An 18,283-nucleotide genomic window follows, 5' to 3' on the forward strand; every position below is an offset into this window, starting at 1 on the left:
TCGGCCCGCCCCTCCCCTCGAGCCGGTCACGTGCGCGGAAGGCCCCGCGCGAGGGCGGCGCGTGCGCCGTGAGTGCCCCCGCGCGGCCGGGGGCGGGGCCGCCGGCACGAGCCGCTGCTGCTGCCGGTGAGGGGCCGCAGGGTTCCGCGGGTCCCGGGCGGGACGCTGCCCTCAGAGGGCGTTTGGGGCTGTCCCTGTGTAGGGACAGCATGGCATGAGGGCTGCGGAGGGGCCCGGCGGCCGGGGAGAGGCCTGGGGAGGGTCCCGGTGTGGGGCGGGGGTGCACCGGACTGACGGGACCCGGGCGCTGGGAGAAGGCCGCGCGGAGCGGAGGGGCTGTCGGCGCTCTGTGGGGCGGGGGGAGTTCCCCTGGGGAAGGCACGGGGGCGAGCAGCGTTCCAGCGTTGGGACAGGCCCGGGGGGAGGCAGGCCGGGGCAGGGCCGGGGGGCTCTGGTGCTCTCGGTGAGCCCCGGGCCCTGGGTCGGTTCCCCCCGGCTGGGGTGGGGACCCTGCACGGGGACGCGCTGTCTCCGGCCGCATCCCGGCGTGTCCGCTGTCCTGCTGCCCGCTCTGGGTTTGCCAAGCTTGGCTTCAGTGTTTTGAGCTGAGGATTGTTATAAAAGGTGGCCTTTGGCCTCTTCTTCTGAGGGTGGTCCAGTTATGACCACAGTGAGCTGTGCTGCCTGATTCCTTTCTGTCGTTCAGCGTGGGAGTGCAAGCTTGTAACTGTTTGGGTTTTTCAGTGGAGCTCAGCCTGTGCTGATGGTTTGTCCCAGCTGGTGTGGCTGAGTAGGATCACATGTAGAAGTGTGAGGTCCTTAAACAATTCAGTTATGGTTAATTATTGGCATTGAAACCTTTCAGAAGGCTTCGGTTTTCCCTTCCACCTGCAATGCTTTTTAAACAATATAAAGTTCCCCAAATGCTTCTGCTTTGGAAATGCTAACGCGTGAAAAGCATCTTGGCGTGCCTTTAATAGGTCTGGTATTTTAATTTGTCTGCTAATTTCTGTGCTTGAATTTAGGAGGAGAGACTGCAGGCTGTTTTTTACTGTTTGATTTGTAGGAGGCATGTGTTTGCAAGGAGTAGCTGTAGGAGAGGCAGCAGTTCGAGATCATCCTCAAGGCAGTCATTTTTCTTCTTGAGGTTTTACTGTCTGAAAGACCCCTCTGGCTGTTTGGAGAAGGTGAAGTTTGGTCATCACATGCTGTGAAAGACAGGGCTTTCTGGTTGCTTTTAAACCAGTTTAACAGGTATGAAAACTTCTCAGATAGTGTTGAACCAAGTAGTGATGATGAGTGGGGGTCTGTCCGAAGGGCAAGGTCCTGCTTAAATCTGTTCAAATACAAGAAAAGTCTAACAAAAGCTAATTTGTGAGTTCTCTCCTTTTCCAGCAAAGATAACACGGTGTTACCATGTTTCCCTAGGTTAAAGGTGACAGAAGTTGAAAACACCCTCTCAAAAATACCCTCCTGGCTTTGCTCTGAGGCTCCCCTCCATCTCCAGCATGGCAGGAGGCATCACTGACACTGGAGAGCTTTACTCTCCTTATGTAAGTTCTGCTGCTTGTGGGTTTGGTTACAAGTTTTTTTTCAAAATCCTCTTCCCTCAACGTTATGCATTTTCATATCCTACTTCCTCATGGACACAACCTCGGCATTTTGGGAGAGGAAGGAGGTCAAAGGGTGGTTAAAAATGCTTAATGCTAGTAGTTATTGGGGTTTTTTTACATCACAGATCACTTTTCATAAAGTAATGGGATGATGTCTGCTTAAAGTATAGATCTAAAAGTGCTAAAAAGAACTTCATGTCCCACACCAGCTCTTCCATTCTTCTACCCACTTTCCTTACGTTTTTTTAGTGTTTTCGTCAACCCAAATTGTCATTGGCATGAATAGGGAGGACTGGAACATTGAAAATACCCCACTTTCTTCCCTTTTGTTGTTTTATATAAACATTTTGCCCTGAATTTCTCAAAGTTTACTTAGCTGCAGCTGTTGCAGTAATTTGTTTTAAACCACCTTCCCTTGAAGCGAGTAATTAAGGTGTTTCTTCCCTGTAATGTGGTGTCCTGTGCAACTGCAAAGCCAATTAATGCTTTCCTATATTACTGGAAATACTGGTTTTCATAGCCACAAGTCTTCATAAAATGTCAGCTTTTAAAAACAGCACTTTGTAAACACATTTTTTTTTAAGTGAACTCAATAAATATAGAACCAGCCCTGAAATCTGTGTGTTGGATTTTAAATGCTTCAAAAGTTTCATCTCCTTGTTAATGATTAGGGGAATTGGATATTGGGCTGCAGAAATAGGTCACAACTGAGTAAATGGAGAAGTAAGACAGTAACTGGGACGTCTGGACCCTCAAGGATTAGTGTCACCTGCTCTTATTTTGTTGTGCTGGTGCTGCATGAATTTCCTGGAGTAATCTCAAAGGCTGGGACTCTCCTCTTTCCCTGAAGGTGTCCAACCAGGCTGAACATACAGGCACCATTCTCATCTCTGCTTGACCAAAGGAAAATCATTGTTCCGGGATGTTCAGCAAAAGATGAGTTTGCTGTGCTTATGCCAGTGAAGTGCTCTCAGGGTCACTGGGGAATTGTTCTCCTGATGTTAATTGCTCCACACCCAGAAAAGTCTGCTCATACACAGCTCTTTACTGGCTTTCCTCTGGAGGGACTTTGACCTATATTAAAAAAACACCCCACCAAAGTACTACAACTTTAGCAGTTTTTGATCTTGAATTCATCTAAATTCATAGCCTGGGGGGATCTGTCCAAGTGCAGTCTTCTCTTTTGTCTCTGGACATTGAAATAGCTCATTGCCAGAGAAGATAAAATCCTTTCCCTTCAGAAAGTAAAATCCCTTCTTCAGAATATGCTCAACTTCTTACTGGTAAAATAGCAAGCAGGCTTTGAATTAGAATTCTGTTTAGATATTTCCTGCTTGACTGAGAATAAAAGATCCTGAAAGTTGCATAGTCATAACTACTTGTGTTCAGGTCAGAAAAAAAGGAGAGACCTCAACCCACAGCATAGACCTTCTGGTAGAAGGCAGTGATTTAAAACTAAAAAAAAATTTTAAAAAGCCAACCCAAAACGCTCATGTACTTTCTAACTTTACAAACTAGAGATAAAAAAAGTACTTTAAAATAATTAGAAAAATGAAGGAGAGTATCAGTTTCTCCAGAAAGGTGCTGACACTCACATTGTTCTCTTTGGATTTCAGTCTCCTCCTCCAGTTACTTCTCGCACGGTCTTGTTCCTACCCTGCCAGCTCAGGGATTGCCCTTTCTGTTTAAATCAGGATGTATGTGAGGTGTTTTGGATGATTACTGTCACACACTGATTCTGGATCATGTGGCTGATTGCAGGTTGGCCTGGTTTACATGTTCAACCTCATCGTTGGAACAGGAGCCCTGACCATGCCCAAGGCCTTTGCCACAGCAGGGTGGCTCGTCAGCCTCATCCTGCTGATGTTCCTGGGATTTATGAGGTAGGATGTGAGTGGGTGTCTTTAGGGGACTGGGGGGTTCAGCTGGTTAAGGACAGTGTAAAGACTTCTGCTGCTTTCCAGTGCTCTGTCCCTCTGCCCCTTGAGCATTGGTTTCTGCAGTGGTGTTGCCTGTGGGCCTGGTTTGGAGCAATGCACTTCATGAGTGTCTGCTATATCCCATTTCCTCTCTGATTGGAAAGACTTTTCCTCCAGTCCAGAGTCATCTGGGACCTTTCTCCCAGCTTCCTTTTTGGCATTGTCCTCACTGTGGATACATCCCATGCTTGCCTCTGTCACAGATCAGTTCCCCAAACACCATCCAGGTCACAGGTGATACTGGGTCATATCTCTGCTTTGTGACTTGTAGATGTGTAAACTTTCTCTTGGCATCTGGCAATGTCCTCACAGCTGCAAGAGTGTCACAAACACAAATTCCTATATAGTCAAGTCTGTGTTAACCCCTCCAGACCTTTGCTGCTCAAGACCTTGGAGATGGTCTCCTGTTTTTCATGCTAGCTCACTGTGAGCCCCTGCCCAGGTGCCTCCCTGCTGGAGCAGCAGGTGGAGCTGAAGGCTGTGGATACAGCACTGATTTCTAAGGAGTTACTGATACATTTGGCATCTTCTGGCCAGCTGGGAATCCCTGCTTGCTTCTTGCTTGGTTTTAAAATAAAATAAAACAAAATACCCCATTGCCATTTGTAAAAATGGCCTTGAAATCCCAGCCTTTTCAGTAACCAGCTCTGCGAGCCTGAATGCTCCCTTGGTTTGGAGGCAGAGCTTCTGGGATCTGTTCTGTGCTGCTGTGCAGAGGGACTCTATGATCAGTACTGACTGTAGAAATACTTGTGAGTGCCCCACCTCAAAGAGCACCCACCCACTCAGAGCTGGGTGCTGCAAAGGCTTGATAAAATGAAATCTGTGGGGTTACCAGTAACTGGAAGCTTTAGCAGCAATTCCTTTTAGCTACATTAGTTTAAAAACAGAAATTCAGTGTATGGAATTCAGCACTGGCAGACAATCCCTCAAGGTCAGCAGAAGAGCACAAACCTCCAAACCTGTGTACCAGAACTGCACTGGATTAAGCTGAGAAGACAAAGCTCAAAGTGCTGCATGCCTTGGGAGCTCTGTTGTTCTGTCACTTTTGTTCTGGTACTTGTGACTTCCTCGTGCCCACTGGGCACCTTCAGTGCAGGAAAAGCCTGCACAGAAATTGCTACACAGGCCTCAGCACTTCCTTTATTCTTGCAAAACTAATCTCTCATTTGAGCTTGATAGGCGAGTCCAGTTCCTGAAGCAGTGAGAAACCAATTTAAAGCCTTAAGTAAGATTGATTTAAGGGGTTTAAAATATTTATTTATTAATATTATAGGACTGGTTTTAGCTGAGATAATGATATTCCTTCCATCAGTGGCTCATGCTGGCTCCCTAGACAGCTTTTTCATTTGCCTCCAGCATTTAACTGCACATGTGATCTGCTCCTTGTTCCTGTATTGCTGCTTTGCTTCTGGTACCCTGTGTAAGATTATTTAAGGGACCAGAGTACCTTTGCCATGAGCTTCAGAATAATACTGGGTTTGTCCTAGGTCCTAAAAAGAGGAAGGAAACTTGCTTTCTAGCAAAGGGCAAAGTCCTCTTGCTGCCTTCAACCCACAGAAACACCAGAAATGTGACTTCCAAGTATCTAAAGTGTCATCTTATACCTGAAGGCATGTTACATTTTACTTCATATGGTGGTCTGCTTGAACACCTGAATCTCAAGAGCAGAAGGGAGCAATAAGCTGAGATGAAACGCTATCGAAACAGTGTGTGGGGAGCTGGCAAAAAGATTGTTTTGATTTGTTTGTTTGCTCCTACAAACAGATGGGAATTATTCTCCATCTCTCTTCAGTGACAGTTCTTGACTATTACTGATGATACCAATTGAATCCCTCTCTCTGTAGCTATATGACTACGACCTTTGTGGTGGAAGCCATGGCTGCTGCAAATGCCCAGCTGAGATGGAAGAGAATGGAAAAACGCAAGGTTTGTGTGGAGTTTAATTTTCCTTTTTCTCCTGTTCTTTAATCACATAGTGTTTTCCTGGCATTCCCCTGCATCTTGGCTTTGCCTCGTTACTAACTCTAAAGAAATAAATTTCTACTGTACTTAACTTTGCCATATAAAATATAGCTGTTAGTTCCCTGTGGGGTTGCTCATTAAAGACAGGATTTTCTATTCCTGCTTTGAAAAATCTCTTGTGCTGTTCACATTTCTTACTGATCACACTCTCCTTGCCCAGAAGCACTGCTCAGTGAATGTGGAGAGGTGGCAGCCAATATATTGGTGCTATTTGGAGTGTGCTGAGGACTATAAATCCTTGCTGATCTCAGGTCATTTAACTGGGACAGGCTGGGATGTCCTTGCTGTTACTCGGGCTGTATCCCAGGTTGTGGACAGTTCTGAATTATGTCCTTGCTGTAAAACTTACTGGTGGCTTTACTGGATCAGAGGGAGGCATAATTGTTTGCACTGATTTAGACCCCTGCCTCGTTATTAGTGCAATGGAGTTAGGAGCTAGACCTGCCTGCTAAGACTAGATATGTTTGGATTTATTTTTTTTTGCTACCAGTTCTGCAGTGCTGCAGATCTCAAGGAAGTTTCCAACTTCCTTGTGCCACGTGTCACTCCATGAATTGGGCAGTGTTGCTGTGTGTGTGTGTAGCCTGGGGCTGGGACAGCAGAGGCTGTCACTTACTTCAGCCTGCTCTGCTAGTGCCCTCTTCTGCCCTCTGCAGCATCCCAAGGGCTCCCTGGTATTGCCTTTGCTTGCACGTCCTGCCCTCCCTGTTTGGGACCTTCCTTTGAGTGTCTGGAAGTGTCCATGACACTGGTGGTGGCACAGCCTGTCCTGTGGGCAGCAGGTACCTCAGCAGTGGTCTGGTCTTTTCATCCAGGAGGATGATGAGGATGAGGATTCTTCCTCTGGAGTGTCTGACAGTGATGTTCTCCTCCAAGATGGCTATGAGCGAGCAGAGACCCGGCCTATCCTGTCAGTTCGTGAGTACCCAGTTCATGCTTTCACTGGTTTGAGGCCTCTTCTCTGCAGACAGTGTCCCAGTGCACCCCTCTGTCCATTTTACCCTTAATTCCACATGTTCTCATCCCAAAGTCCTCAGCACTTGCAAGATAAGACTCATTGAGAATTCAGTTTGCCTTCTGCAGCCTGATAAAGATCTTTTCCTTCTAGGTCACTAAGATGAGAACATCTTATTTTCTAAACACTTTAGACTAACTTCAGCAGAGTAATTGTCCCAGTGACTCTGCAGCTGTGGAGTTGTACATACTGTCCTTCAAAGTGCTGCTAGAGCTTCTCAAATGTCCAGGTAGTCTGGCCTCAGGGCTTATTGCAGGGACAGGTTGAAACACTTCTTGTCTTTAACTTGCAGAGAGACGTGGCTCAGCTAATATCTTTGAAATCACTGAGAGAGTTGAAATGGGCCAGATGGCTTCCATGTTCTTCAATAAAGGTAAGTGATGAACATTTTTAAAAGTCCCTTTGGGTCCTCCTGTACATTATGTATATGGCTGTTCCGTAAGTTTGCATGCTTCCCAGTGTGGGTTTGCATCCTGAGTTGGTGATAATTCCCCCCAAATGTGTTGTTCCTTCTCATTGTGGACTGTATTCATCCTCTTGTATGGTGTTTCTACAAAGTATTTATGGGCCAGGTGGGCCAGAACCAAGTGGGCTGTGGTGGGCATGGAACTAGCAAAACACTTCAGGTTATGGCCCCAGTTTCTTGATAAAGGCAAATGTAAATCAGTGCCTTTTCTGACTGCCCTTCACCTACCTCTGAACTGCATCTGTCCTCTGTGATCTCTGCTGTCTGAAGCAGTAGAGCACAGCTGCAGTGTTTTCCAGTTCCATCTAGCATTTGAGAATAAGACATTCAGGCTTCCTTGAGTCCTGTAAGTATCTGAAGGAGAGAGACTTCTGATGGGAGCTTCTAGGAATTGCCTGCATCTGGGGAATCATCAAGAGAGCTGGGACATGAACTGCTGAAGAGGTCCCTGCTGAGGATATGATAGACAGCTGCCCTGTCTTTTTGCTTTTAAATCTCTTTTGTATGCCAGGGAACAAATTTGTAACCCTGCTGTAATAAAGCCCCATCCACTGCTGCATGTGATAGAAATGCAAACCAGAGTGATGGGGATTCTGAAAACTGTAAAGCAGGACAATGAAATGCTGTGCAGAGCCAGAATATAATCAGACACCATGGCTGTGCAGTTTTGAGCCTGTCAGGCCCAATTTCTTGTGGAAAGTGATGTTTTTCCTTGTTCACTGGCTACTTTGCAAAGAGGTGATGGAAGGCTGGGTTTTTTCCACTACATTACATCAGTGTTATGCCAGCATAAGGCTGTTGTCTCTGAAGGAGAGCTGAGTTTAAGGAGTGAATATTCGTTGAACTTCAGTTTTTGATTTTAAAGTTAATTTAAAAAACTTTTTAATTTTCCTGCATGCCTCTTCTGGGATTTTGTAGAGTTGAATCACTTAGGACTATCAAAATCATCCACCTTGGACTAGGCTACCACATTTGTAGTCAGAGTAGTGAAGTGTGTCAGAAACATCTTGTTCCTGGTCTTGCCTGTAGCACTGAGTTGTTATGACCTTAGGCAAATTTTCTTGCTTGTTTGCTTTGCTGTGTGTAAAACATGGTGAACACATCCCTCTCTCTTGACATTCCTCTGAGGAGTAATATTTGAGAAGTGCTTTGAGAGCAGTCATGTAACAGGGTTTAGCAGTATTGCTGAGGATTGGGCTGGGGATCACAGGAGTCAGTATTCTCATCCAGTTTCAGGAAGCCCCTTCTTTTCTCCTGGAAAGGACCCCCAAAAGCCAGGCAGGTTCTGGGTCTCTCTGGTGCTCAGCCAGTAGAGGGTGCTGGGAATATGTGTCCTCTCTCTGTCGGCACTGATGGAGCTTCCGAGCAAAGTGAAATAAACTGCTTAGTACTCTTAAATCTTAATCCCTCTTCTTAATGTTGCTTTAGCCAGAGTTATCTGATTTCTGTGTTAGAGATCCTCCCCAGGGTCTGCTCAGCCAGTTGCAAAGGGATGAATCCATCTGCAGGAAGGTGGCTGGAGCATTTGCAGACCATGGCCTGACCCAACTTGTGACTTCAGACAGGACGAGGTGCCGGTAGCCAAGGGCCTGGGGCAGCTGTAACTCATTTGCTGCTTTCCCTCTGTCTGAGCTCAGCAGTGAGGCTACATCCCTGTCACTGAGTCCTGATTCACAGACACCCTCCAGCCTGCAAGTGGCTGCAGAGACAGATGAGGGAAGGACCTCCCTCTGCAGGTCCCTGCTGAGGTGCTCTCTCCCCACGGCTGCACAGAAAGGCCTTCAGCAAGGGCAGCTGCCCAGTGACCACTTAGTGCTGAGAAACTGGGCCACACTGGGAAATTCCCAGCTCCAAGCACCAACCTGTGAGGTTTCACAGCTGGCAAATATCTGGGTGTTTACTCATGATACACAAAGCACGGATCCAAACCCAAGGTGATGGAGAGCTTTACAGCCTCCAGAGGGAAGGCTGATGAAAGCTGTGCAGTAGACCTCAAAACCCCTGATTTCTAGTGTGTTCTCTGCTCCTTTCCCTTGACTGATTTTTATTTTCAACAATCTGACAGGACTTGAATCCGCAGTCCTAGGAGGTAAGCTGGGGATAAATCTCAATTTCAGATTGTCTGCTTTCTTAAAGGGAGCTGACTTAGGTTTAGGCTGGGAAGAGCCTGTGTGCTCTTTTGAAAGATCTGGCTCTGCAAAACTACTTTTTTTCTTGATTTAATTTTTTTCTTTTTTAATGTGCAATGTTGGGTGCTTTCTTCTGGGACTGAGCAGTCATTTATTGCCGTAATAGATTCTAGGCACATCTATCATGCTGTTTCCTCACAGGAAGTCATTGATTTTTTTTTCACCCCGTTTTGTGCCCAGTAATGAAAGTATTGATCAGGGAGGGTCAGCAGCAGTTTATAAAAGAACTGATGCTAAAGTCTTCCTGTCTTGGAGAGGATGAGTTTGGAAGAGGAGTGTCACCTGGGCTTGCTGCAGACAGAGAGGTCTGCACTGGAATGGGGATAGTAGTGTGTGCTGGTGGGTACTGGGTAGGGCTGCTGCATATTAGTTGGTCATGTCAGCCTGGTGTGTATGGGGCAGCTGAATCCTGAGATGAGCAGCAGATCCCAAAACAGAATATCTGTCTGTGTCTGTGTAGTCCTGAGCTCCGTGTGTCTGCAGTTTCTGCCCTATGCCAGATATTTGTTAAAGCCTTCAACCCTTCTTAATGGGAAATTGGAGAAGACTGGTAGGTAGTTTGTTGCTGTCTCCAAAACAATGCAGACACTCCCTAACTGTGAAGAAATCTATCACAGAGAAAGAAAACAAGGGGAGAACTATATGGAATGATCTGACAATCTCTGTAATATGTCCATTTGTCTCCAGGAACAACTCTGTAGCACAGACTTAGTATGCTGCTGTACAGAAGCAGGGAAGTTCTCTTGGTGCTTTCCTGATAGAGCCCCTTTTATGCTAAGCAGACTCAGCATATTGAATAATTTATTTAAATAAAGGGAATGTCTGTTAATGTTTCCTGACATCCAGAGATCCAGGGGCAGTATAGTGGCAAAACACGGTAAAGCTTTGGGGCACCCAAACACTGTAGAAATGAGTTCACATTCCTGCAGCAGTGTTATCCTTGTTTGATAGTTGTCACAGCTGTGAGTGTGAGGAGGTTTGCTCAAGCTGCACAGGGATTAAGCATCAGGTGGCATCACAACTTGAAAGTACAGGCAGGTTTCTTGAGCTGTTTTCCTTCAATGTCAGCTTCCTAAATTAAATCAATTTGAGGCTTTTATTCTGTAACTCATCTGACTCTGGAATAAAATATCTTCCAATTTACTTTTCCTTAGTGAGATTTATACAGACTTGCTTGGAAGAAGAGAATCCCAGAGTCTCATCAAATATTTCTTTATCCCTGTAGATTTTAGACCCTCACAGCAGTGTCTGTTGTGCCTCAGTAAAGCTGTTCTGTGCACCCAATTAATTTGTGTAAGATTTTTTTTTTTTAATCTCATAGGTGAAGGCAGGGCAAGCTTTAAAATAAAAATAATTTTAAAAAAGAGAGAAAAAACCTGTCAAAAAACCGATTTGGGGCAGGAAGAGTGTGTGTGGTGGCAGCACTGTAGGAGAGCTGCAGAAACAGTTTTAAAGCCTTGCAGGATTGTACCTTGTCTCAAGTTGCCAGTGGTAGGGAATCTCCCAAAGCAGCTCCATTTCAGCCCTGTGGAACCTGAGCTGTGCAGGGCCAAATCCCTACAAATCCATATTGTGAAGGTCCTGCAGATTTTCAGGCAGAGGGTTTGGAATCAGCAGAGCCTAAAAAGATTCTCTCTGCATTTCACTTTGTCAGGCTGTGCTCACACCGAGTCTGAGAGCATCACCTGGATGTTTGCCTGTGGCTGTTCCCAGCTGACAGCTTCGTCTGGCAGGTGACTCATGTGAGACCTGTTGGTCTTGACTGCAGGATGGGCTTGAACTAGAGGGTTAAGTGTCAGTGCCAGGTATTGAAGGAGGCAGAGTGGAACTATGAGACCCCTCATGCCCCATCAGTTCCTGTTCTGTGGTAAGTTCCCTGAGCTTGGGTGGAATTCGCTGCAGAAACCGTGGAGGCAAACGGTGATTTTTAGATCTTAAAAATTTTGCATATTTGAAGTAGAGAGTACAAGAGTCTCTGTATACTCTGCTGAATCTGGACAATATTTCCTTTTTCTGCAGTGGGTGTCAACCTCTTCTACTTTTGCATAATTATCTACCTCTATGGAGACCTGGCAATCTACGCAGCAGCGGTGCCTGTTTCTCTCATGCAGGTGACCTGGTAAGTGTGCTTACTGCTGAGGGGCTGTGGGCTGCCAGGGAACAGGGCAGGCTTTGGATTTGATGGGGGGATAAGTCTGACTAGGATCAGCTGTACTTTCCAAAGCATGGAGTGGAGAAATGACTCAAGGACAGCTCATCTCTTATGGGTGGGAGGTGAAATTGTTTTATATTCCCCACCCGAGTGCCTGCTCCCTGCCTGCAAAGTAGCTGACCTGATTCCAGACAAGTCCTCAGATGTGAAGTATTTCCAGCTTCAGCACTTACAGACATGGGAATTGTTGCTCTGTAGTTTGATTGCAATACTCTGCCATATGTTGCCTTCTCTGTCTCTTTGGGTAAGGGGTGAGGGGTGTGACGCTTACTAAGCCTGAGGGCAGTGAGTGGTGATGGTACCTGGCCTTAGCTCTGGACTGGGAATAGTGCCTTTCTCAAAGAAACAGATAATGAAAAAGATTGGTTTGATCAAATCCGGGCTGGATTTGGACTTGTATCTCAGAAATGGAAAACCTCAGTGATCCAGAAATTACCTAAGCTCACCAGCTTGATGATCAAGTGACCAAACTTGCAAATAACTGCAGGCAATTCAAGAATTTGCCTTTAAACCTCTGGTACTCAGAGACTTCCTGTGTTACACAGTCCAGAAAATGTAAGGAAGCGAGTGTGTTCAAGGATGGAGGGGAGGAACTGCCTCTGCTGATTCTTCTTTCTTGAATGCAGGAGAGGGGAAGACATCTGCTAGGAGTTAATTACTGTCTTTTGTTTCTCCCTCCTTTCCCAGCAGTGTCACTGGCAACCATTCTTGCAGTGTTGGAGATGGCACAAAGTACAATGACACAGACAAGTGCTGGGGGCCAATTCGAAGGATTGATGCTTACAGGCTGTATCTGGTGAGTTTCTGGAGCTGGGCTGACCATGGTTGCCATTTAAACTCTGCTTGTAGTGCATAGGGATTTTTTTTTTCTTGTAGAAATAATGCTGTTCAAGTGAGCAGCAGAGGATGAAGCTTTTGGTTCAGTCTGACTATTTTGGCTAAATTCCCCCTCCCTATTCTTGGTGACATGGCTGTGTTTGAACTTGTTGGCCACCAGAATGATCCTTATGGTCTTGAGTTTGAGTTCTGTCCATCCTGATGTGTAGTTTTATATTGCTTAAGCAGGTGAGATGTTTTTGCCAAAGGCTGGGTTTTTCTTCACTGGGTTTTTCAGTGGCTGGCTAAGTAATATTCGCTTGGGGGTAATTGTTGTCAAGATACTGAAGTATATTAAACTCACTTGAGTGCTTTAGAATATAAAATATCCTGAGTTGGAAGGGACCCACAAGGATCATTGAGTCCATTCTTTATGTGAATAAAATTGTTAATGCTGCACGAGAATCTGCTACTTGAAGGATGATGGAAACAGCCGGCTTAGACAACATCCAGTGCTATACACTGCCTTAGTAATAGCTTTGTCTAGTTCAGGATTGTCTATTGCATCTAATGCTGTGCTGGGGTTCTGCTCTGAACCCAGGGTTTTCCCCAAAGGATGATGAACATGGCTTCTCTAGAGCTTGGGGAGTGCTGAGCGCTCGTATTTGGAGACAGATGTCGGTAGGGCAAAATGGGAGGAGGGAAGGATGCCAGTGCTGTGTGGTGTGGCTTCTGTTAAGGGTCTCAGTGAGAATTTTAAGTAAAAGGAATGAGGGTGGCTGTGTGTGTGCAGAGAAATCCAGGGGTAATTTTGGAATTAGTACCTTTTGGAAATGCAGTGGATCACATCCAGTGTTATTGCAAAAGTAAGAGATATGGGCCTCAGAAATATTAGTGAATGTCAAAGTCTAGTTAATTATTTAAGAGAAATATTATTGCTTTATTAAATTCTGTCTTAGTCTGTTTCTTTAAAACTTCTAGAAGATTGAAGATTTCCTTCCTGAATTTCAATAACTCTCCCTGACCCAGCAGAAGGAGCTAGTCAGAAAAGGCAGACATGCATTAATTACTGCCTGCATCTCTCGGATATTATGTCTATAATTCATGAAGATAATTGTTGTTAGGACTTGCAAAATTAAAAAAATTAAGACTGTGTAAAGCATTAGACTCGCAGTCTGTGTACATAACTCTCAGAGGAGCTTTTCCCTCTGCTTGTCTTGTGGATTTGGAGAATAAATATCTGCAAAGTCTTAGCTAGTAGTTAATCCTTTCCTGCTCAGTAACTGGGATGAGGCTTCAGTGCTGTTCTCTGTGCCCTCTTAGATGGAGGGTGGGATTGTTTGTGGGAGAGCAGACCAGTCTGTAGTGGTGTAGGTCAGTTCTCACAATCACTGTTTTCAGGAGACTGCTGGGTGGGTCAGCATTACCTCCAAGTTGTACTTTTCTGTTAAGGTCTCCAATGCTTTTTACTGGGTGAGGATGGGAGTGAACTGGGACTTACTCTGCCTGCAGCTCTGCTGGTCCCAATCCCTGCTTGACCTGTGTGGTTTCATTCTCCAGAAAACAGAGGGTGGTGACCTCCTTAGAGAGGGGTAAGAGATGCAATCATTTATAAAACACTCAGACCGCAGTACTGACCCTGGCTTTGAGTCTGGGCTGCCTCTGAAGTGGCTGTGCAGGGTAATATTTTTCCTCTGCTGTCCTGGTTAATATTTTCCCCGTTGTCTTGTTTGCAATGTGGACAACTAGTGACCACTTTAGCTCTTAAACTTCCTGAGAGAAACCTGGAAATGGGAAGGCAGGGGAAGTAAGCCTCTTGACCTCAAAAACTTCAGTAGTAAACCATTGTAATTCTCTGTACGCATTTTGTCCAAGTTTCTTGTGTATGGAAGTAGAGTTTTGAACACGCCAGAAAAGCTGAAACCTGCCTGTCTGAAGGGGAAAATGCAACATGAAAGTGAAGAGGGGTGAGATGCATCAAGAGCACAGCTTCTCTTGGTCCCAGGGTATGATACCCATGAAGAACTTATTCTGTTTTCTTAACTTTCTATTTTGAATTCTTGCCTGCTGGAATGATTCAGGTTCCACGTTTCAGTGGACAAACAAGGTCTCTTTTTGCAGACAAGTTCCCCTGTGGCAAGGGGACAGATGGACACTGTGATCCCAAAAGAAAGCAGCTGAGTTTTTGGATCAGCCCTTTTGTCCTAGATGCCTGCCTCCAGTTTTCCTACCTTATCTTAGTTCTGTATTTAGGTTGAAGTGACTTTTAGGTGCAAGATGGGTGGATGTAACTGGAACTTCTTGCCCATTCCAGTGAAGCAGTTCTCTGGAAGTAGTGTTCTATTTCATACTCTGTGCATGATCCTACAGAAAAAACCTATTTTGGACTACCAGGGGAATAATCTATTTGAGGTTTTCTGGACAAATGGTGCCAATGGGAGCTCTCTTGTGCCAAGTCCCACCAGTCTGCCAAAGACCCGTGCTGCCTTCCTCCTGTCAACTCTCTCTCCCAACACCGTGTCTTCTTTTCAACAAAAACCATTTCAAACATTGACTCTTCAAGCTGGGGATGGAGAGAAGAATAATGACTGACTTAAAAATCCTTTTTCACGCCTTATTGTCTAAAAAGGCTTCTGGAAGCTGTCTCTGCTCTGATTACTGTGAATGGAAGCTTAAAACTATGTACATAATGAGAATATTTAGACAGATTAAATTCTTCTCTTGAGACTTGCTTGTCTGTGCAGCATCTTTATTGCTGCTCCAGGATTTCACACCTTAGTGTGACTGCAGAGTCTTCAGAGACCGCTAGGCCCCTATTAACCTTTGTCTGAACAAATGGTTGTCTCAGTTCTTGTTTATAAATTGCTTTGGAAAATAAAGACTTGCAAAACAAATAAGTGAAGGCAAGTGCAGAAAATATGTAAATAGACTTTTGCTCCTGTCCCATCACTGCTGCCAATATTTGGCTCCCTTTTAGGACTGTAGACAACCTGGGAGGTTTGAAGGGTGAGCCTTGCTGTGCTGTTCCATGCCTGGGAGGGCAAGACCCTGCAGGACAAAAGGGCTGGAAGAAAGGCATATGTTGGGTGCCTCAGCGACCTTGTTGAAGGCAAGCAGTGATCACAGTTAAAGCAGATCGATGGCTTTCTATCTTTGCTTCAGACCCGTCACCACCCTGCCATGTCCTCAACAGCTGGAGTGACTCCCAAGTCCCTTGGCTGTCTCTGTCAATGCTGAGGACAGGGTCACGTTCTCTCAGTGCTGAATTCACACTTCACTGCAGCTGCTTTATCATGCTCTCTATAGGGTCCGCTGAGCTCTGCTGTGGAGGTCATGAGGAAGGGGCAGCAGATTTAAGTTTCAGATCTTTCATCGTAACACTTTCTTGTCCTTCTGTCCAAGTGATGTAGGAATGTGACATGATAGTCTCTGTTTCTAGAAAGCAAATACTGAGATAAATAAGAGATTAAATCCTGGGGATCAACAGCCACTCAGAACGTCTGATCCAAACTGTGTTCATGACCTGGCAAACAACGCTTCTGTTCTGCACCAGGGCAGAACCCGTTGGCTAAAACCTCTACTCTGTTCTCAGCCCTCCTGGCAATCTGGGACATGGTGTCTTCCCATGATGGAAAGGAAATGGCTTAAATTCTCAAGGGGAGCCGTGTGCCTTTCAGAAGAAGCACTGGCACAGGTACTTCTGGTAGCCTGGCTCGGTAGCGCGTCAAAGCCACCAGGTGCATCTGTTCTGTCTGAGTCTCCGTTGGTTTTTTTAGCTGATTGGGAAAGGGACGCGGCATCCGCTTGCGCCGGTTCACAGATGCTGCAGTATCGCAGGCAGCCCAGCGGGTGCAGGCCGGGCGAGGATGGGAGCGCAGATGGTTTAATGGAGATTATCCCAGTTGGAAACGTGCTTGTGCAGTGAATAAAATGAGCGGGCTTGCAGGCGCTTACTGTCCCTCTTCAGGAGGGGACAATGTCACCCCAGCCCGACGCTCTGATCGGTGACCAGAGCAGGGCCGGGCTGCAGCTGCGGGAGGCTGTGCAGGGGGGTGAGGGGGTGGGCTGAGGACACATGAACCATTGTAGCATCGCTCAGTGCCGGCAGAACTTCATCGGCAAATGCAAAGGCTGTGCTGATAAGTGTTGATGGGGATCCTGTTGGCCTCGGTGCTGTGCTGCCTTCCCAACCTGCTCTGGCTGTGGGCTGGAGCACCAGGCTTTGTGTGCCTGCTGTACGTGCTCTGCTTCCCTCCACAGCATTTCTCTGGGTAAAGGTATCTCAGATTTTTACTGTCAGAACGGATCTTTCCAAATGCATTTACCTGCACTGGGGCAGTTTTATCAGCTGGTTTGGTACACAGCACTCTTGTGGCCTCTCTCAGTCCATTGTTGGCCTCTGTAGGTTTTTATTTTGGGTTGGTTTTTTGTTTTGTATTTTGCCTCCCAGCAGTGATATGAGAGGAGCCCTCATGGCAGTACTTGAACATCCATGCTTGATCTAAGCTGTCTGTTGCCAACTGGGAGCTGGAGCCACAGAGCTGGAGCAGTGCTGCAAGCAGAGTGCTTCTTCCAAGGGCACCTGTGTTTGCTCCACCATTCCCTTTGCAGAAAGTGCTTTTCCTCTGCCCTGCCTTCCTCAGCTGTGCCCTGCAGCAGCATCCGGTAATAAATGGGTCACAGCTGCTGTCTCCTGGATATTTATTCTTACAGGTCTCAGTGTCTAGAGACCTTGAGAACCAGTGGTGGGGAAGGAACCAGCTTCAGTGGCAGGAGCTGGAGCACGGAGGGCTGATTTCACAGCACATCAGTCAGAAAGCTTTGGGGTGCTTGTGCTGGGCTCCCAGAGTGAGCCAGTAAAAAGAAAGGAAAGCTGATGGAAGTTTATCCTGATGGTGTGAAGCCATCATCTTGTTTAAATAAATTGCTTAAACTGTAGCATTGTTGTGTTCTAGGTTACCTCAGCTTGCAGTAAGGATGCAGCAGGACTGGGGCACTATTAGCATGTCACCCTGCATATCCTATAAGAAGTTATTCATGGTAAGACCTTCTTGCCAAAAGTATTGCATTATATTCCTTACCACAAATGCTTTGATGTGGTTTACTGTAATACTGATATAGAAATAGAAACAAATGTACAAAAAAAGGCAGCTGCTACTTCTGTGCATAAAGGCAGTTCTAAAAGGCTTCGAAATAGGGAAGAGCTTTTCAAAGGTCCAGAATATTGTGGCTTTTTTGTGTATGCAGGCTACCTGAGTTTTGAGGCATTGCTGTGACAGGAGAGGAATTAGTACTGCATTAATAATCAATATCAGTAGGCTAAATTGTTACAGGTGCCTCTGAAATACAGCTTTACTTGGCTAAAAGCCCTGTCTCAGAGGCTGATTGGAGTCTTCTCATGCTTCTCATCTAGTCAGCCTCCAAAAAGTAAGTTCAGTTAAGTTGTTGCTTTGGTCTGAAGTGGTTGAAGAGGGATAGGAGCCAAGTCCTGCTAAAATTAATGGTGTCTGGATGTGGGATGGGAAGGCAAGTCTCAGCTCTTTTTATTGTGCAACTAATAGGTTGAAATTGGCACACAGCCTTGTTAATATGGCATAAATCCTGCCTCCTTCATCCTGGTCCGTTCTTCTGTGGGCTCATCAATAAATCCTTTCAATTGCTTGCTCATCATAGGCCTGTGACAGATAAACTTGCTCTACTGGAATTTCCCACACCCCTTGTGTTTCCTAATGCAAAGAGATCTTCAGATAATAACTGGCCTTGTGAAAAAGAGGTTCTTCTTGAGCTGTCAGGAGGAGAGGCAGATGAGTGTGGTGTTGTGGAAGTGAAATATAAACTTGTTGTTCCAGTGACCTAAGAGCTGGAGTTCAGCTTCTGATGGGTGATTTTTCTTGCTTCCTTGTAACTGATGGTATTTTGAGTAAAAGAAACATCAGCCAGAAGACAAACACTGGGTAGGAGAGTCAGC

The 18,283-nt window shown here is 45.9% G+C and overlaps 1 protein-coding gene across 3 annotated transcripts in view; it reads left to right on the forward strand.

The window, feature by feature from the left end:
• Positions 1-18: 18 nt before the first annotated feature.
• SLC38A12 (solute carrier family 38 member 12) overlaps positions 19-18,283 on the forward strand; it is a 43,971-nt gene continuing 25,706 nt past the window's right edge. The window contains exons 1-9 of one of the 3 annotated variants that reach the window (XM_085077706.1): positions 105-126; positions 1,148-1,254; positions 1,429-1,553; positions 3,375-3,496; positions 5,440-5,521; positions 6,433-6,535; positions 6,925-7,005; positions 11,307-11,406; positions 12,187-12,295. In XM_085077706.1, the coding sequence (XP_084933832.1) occupies positions 1,509-1,553; positions 3,375-3,496; positions 5,440-5,521; positions 6,433-6,535; positions 6,925-7,005; positions 11,307-11,406; positions 12,187-12,295 (642 nt within the window). In that variant the 5' untranslated portion in view covers positions 105-126; positions 1,148-1,254; positions 1,429-1,508. Of the gene's footprint in view, positions 127-1,147; positions 1,255-1,428; positions 1,554-3,374; positions 3,497-5,439; positions 5,522-6,432; positions 6,536-6,924; positions 7,006-11,306; positions 11,407-12,186; positions 12,296-18,283 lie in introns of all 3 variants that reach the window. The other 2 variants (XM_085077705.1, XM_085077707.1) reach the window with 2 other exon arrangements.

The sequence above is a fragment of the Lichenostomus cassidix genome, chromosome 18, assembly GCF_008360975.1.
Source record: "Lichenostomus cassidix isolate B80296 chromosome 18, HeHo_3.0, whole genome shotgun sequence".
Classification (NCBI taxonomy): domain Eukaryota; kingdom Metazoa; phylum Chordata; class Aves; order Passeriformes; family Meliphagidae; genus Lichenostomus; species Lichenostomus cassidix.